Here is a 3,481-nt window from a genome sequence, read left to right as displayed (position 1 = left end):
ATGGGGGAGTGACGTAAACGTTAGTGACAATGCAAATGTTGTTGACGGGAGTTGTTGCCAATGTGTAGCTGTAGAAGTAGTTTTGTCTGCCGATGTCGAGGTAGCCCGATATGATGATTCAGCCATGGTTAGTTATGGTCAATGGTGTAGTCGTCGTTGTTAGTGTACCTGCACAATGCCGAAGACGCAGAGAAATGCGCTATGTTGTATATGACCAAGCTGTAGTCAGAGGGTTTTGTCGGTGACGAGTCCATTAGTTTTGCCAGGACCGTGTGACCGTGAAAAGGGTCGTCAATAGTGACGTTGTGTCAATGCAGTCATGCCATCGTAGATGACGCGGCTGATGCCATCGTCGTGGATGCATCTTGCAATTATATTGTTAGATGATTCTAGAGATGTCCATCTTCTGTATGTGGCGGCGGCCGTATGTTAACGAAAATATTGATGAAGGCCTTGGCGATGAAGTGTCGGCTAAGGTATTGTAGCAGCCTGTCAATGATGATGCATCGCTTCAAGACGTCCCTCCCGTCCATGAAGTGTCAATGTCCTTTCGTACCAGAGAAGTTGATGAAAAAATACATCTCTTTCTCCACCAGCTTGGCGTGTGGATGGTGCATGCCAGGGTTGCTTATCATAGATCCATGTGCTCGATGAAGATTATTTTTTGTCAACGGGACATGGCAGTACAACTTGATGACAATGGTTTTGCTCCGTGGAGATGTTGATGCAGATGTTCTCGATGTACTAGGCCAATGTAGACCTGTGTGGGTGCAGTGCTCGGTGTCTTTGTGCATGGATAAGAGAAAAATCTATACGAACGACAGGTTTAACAGTAATTTCTTAATCAGATTACAAACACCTCCGAAGTACTCCCTCCGTTCGGAATTACTTGTCTCGGAAATGGATGTATCTAGAACTAAAATACGTCTAGATACATCCATTTTCGCGACAATTAATTTTGAACGGAGGGAGTAGTAGCTATTGTGCTCAGGCTTGTAGCCGCTGATAATCCCCGTAGCTGTGACTACCTGAGAAAGCATGGGGATAATTAACCTCCTGCTGGGTGCTGCATCCCTGATAGTCCCAGCGCAGCAAGTCGTGAGGGAGCATGGCAAGACCTACAGGAGATGGACTTCGTGGATGAGATAGAGAATACATCGGAGAATGAAAGGGAAGGAGAAGGCGTAGGGAGAAAACTATAGCGTGAGGATTTTTGGGGATGGGATCGCTAGCCTAGATTTGTTTTTCTACGGGTCACCAAGATTGGTTTTTTTACAGCTAACGATAGACCGGTTTTTCTTACAGCTAGCTTAGATTTGTTTTTCTACGGGTAACCTGGATTGTTTTTTTACAGCTACTTTAAGTTTTCTTTTTCCTTGATTGCAAGGATTATATGGGTAGATCTACACCATTATAACTCGGGTAACCTAGATTGTTTTACAGCTACTTTAAGTTTTCTTTTTCCTAGATTGCAAAGATTATATGAGTAGATCTACACCGTTATAACTCGGTCCGATCAGATTAACGGCCGGTAATTTCTAATTAATATGGTAATTTCTTGGGAGTCTGTAATTAGTAGAGGTAGGTATAGATAGATAGATAGATAGATAGATAGAGATGAAATCAAGTTTTTTTTTCTTTTTTTTGTGGGGGAAACCAAGTTAAACAGCAGCAAGAGCATACAATCCTTATTCATGGTATTTAACTCTGGGTAAAATTTGACAACGGCCGGGACTAGTGCCTGATGAATATGTTGTACTCGACTGTGGCGTCGCCCGTCTTGAGGTCGAAGGTGTGCGTCCTGGCCTGCGCGTACCCACGCGCCCACCTGAAAACACCTGTACCGCCGATGACAGCCATCTCACGGACCTTGGTGAACACGGCGTTGCGACCCATAATGGCGATGCTGCTGCCGTTGTACTTGCCGGCGGTGAAGACGAAGTTCATGTTCATCAGCAGCGCCAGCTGGTCCTTTCCGGCGGCGATGTAGGTGCCCTGGGCACGGCCCATGAGCCCGGACGAGTTGAGGCTGGCTCCCTCGGTGAGCGGGTCGTCGATGACCACAACCATGCCGAAGCCTGTCTTGGAGGTGTTGGTCGTCGCTGCTTGCGCCACCGGCACCGACGTCGGGTCCGGTCCGCTCACCACGTCGTGCCAGTACACGTTGAGGTGCGTCTCCTTCTCGGACGAGGCGGTCTGCGGCTGCATAGTGGCCAGGGCGAGGAAGACGAAGAAGAGCGCGGTAGAGGCCATGGTTTTCCTGTCGAGTCGGTGGTGTTTTGCTGCTGTGATGCTGTATGCGTACGCTAGTATTTATGCACTTGGACGCGAAAGCAGGTGTGCGTGCGTTAAAGCGGCGCATTGACAGTTCAACGAGATGCATTGCGTGTTTGGTTCATTGCTATCATGAGGATTCGCTGGAAAGGAAAGATGTCAATACGGGAAGTACTCAGGTAGACCTTCACATGTTTGAACGTGCTTCTAGAAGCCTTTGATGGGAGAAAAAGAAAAGAAGCAGCTCCACAACTAATGATGAGGAGCCCCGACTCTAGCGTCGACACCATCCCCACCCGTCTCGCCGCCGCCAGAGGACGCCAACGGGCGAAGTCCGGGCCGGCCCCGAGGAAGGCGCCGGTCTTGCCACTACGGTGCGTCGACAGAGGCAGCTTCACGGCACATCGATGGAGATCCGCGGGGGCTTGCTGGAGCTTGGGATCTGCGGTCCGCGCGCCCGGATCCGCGCAATTTGTGTCCCTGGCGGTGGAGGTGCATGGCCGCGCGCCCCTCCAGCGCCTGGTGCGCGTGCGCCCTTGGCTGCGCAACGGAGGGGTTGGGCGCGGTGACAGCGGCGGGGATGCCCTGGGGCGGCGCAAACGCGCACGTCGTCGTTGTGGGGTGATGCTAGGGGACGCGCACTCCCCTAGCTGGCAGCCTCTGACTTGAGCGGCCGGATTTGACGGTTTTCTGCCGGTCAGATCTCGCGCTATGGCGGCCGGAGGCTCGGAGGTGGCTCGGCGGGCGACTGATTCCAAGCGACTGCGTGGTGGCTCCCTGTCGGGATGGTGGTCTAGGAAGTGCCTTCGTGATGCTCTGGGCTTGCATCGCCGGTGATGCTCCGGCTAGTTTTGTGCCATGCAGCAAGTGGCACCTGCTGCTCCGGTCTGGTAGTGGTGTGTTTGGAGACGTCGTCATTGCATAGGTGCTCGGTTCCCTAACGAAAGTCATGCTCTGACTCTGGTTTGAGCTGATGGCAAATGACACCTTCGGGTGCGATTTACCTTGTTGGAGGTGCCATCGAGGGGGCCCGACAGCTCTCCCTACTCCATGTTCTTGTCTCCCGGTGAAAACCATGTGCAACGGTGGCGCGACTAAGTTTTTTTACCGGTGGGGGTAGGTACCGGTGGAGCATCCACCGTTGGAGAGCTTTTACGATCTGGGCCTTTGTTTTGTGTATAAAAGGATGAATTGAAATACATAGGAA

General features: G+C 51.5%; 1 protein-coding gene across 1 annotated transcript; it reads right to left on the bottom strand.

Annotated features, from left to right (window-relative positions):
* Nucleotides 1-1,610: 1,610 nt before the first annotated feature.
* LOC119280125 (dirigent protein 22-like) lies at nucleotides 1,611-2,564 on the bottom strand. The gene is made up of 2 exons (XM_037561092.1): nucleotides 2,441-2,564; nucleotides 1,611-2,306 (listed from the first exon to the last, which is right to left on the bottom strand). The coding sequence occupies exons 1-2, from the start codon at nucleotides 2,562-2,564 to the stop codon at nucleotides 1,735-1,737; spliced, it is 696 nt and encodes a 231-aa protein (XP_037416989.1). The 3' UTR covers nucleotides 1,611-1,734.
* Between the last annotated feature and the right edge of the window lie 917 nt (nucleotides 2,565-3,481).

This window comes from Triticum dicoccoides, chromosome 3B (genome assembly GCF_002162155.2).
Source record: "Triticum dicoccoides isolate Atlit2015 ecotype Zavitan chromosome 3B, WEW_v2.0, whole genome shotgun sequence".
Lineage (NCBI taxonomy): Eukaryota > Viridiplantae > Streptophyta > Magnoliopsida > Poales > Poaceae > Triticum > Triticum dicoccoides.
The sequence above is the reverse complement of the archived record's forward strand: the minus strand, read 5'-3'. Positions and strand labels throughout refer to the sequence as shown.

What these genes read in the sequence shown, in the direction of transcription:
- LOC119280125 (XM_037561092.1), bottom strand. Translation starts at nt 2,564, where the DNA reads ATGGTGTCGACGCTAGAGTCGGGGCTCCTCATCATTAGTTGTGGAGCT. An exon ending in GGTCTACCTGAGTACTTCCC is followed by an intron (nt 2,307 to 2,440) that starts GTATTGACATCT and finishes CATAAATACTAG; the next exon opens with CGTACGCATACAGCATCACA.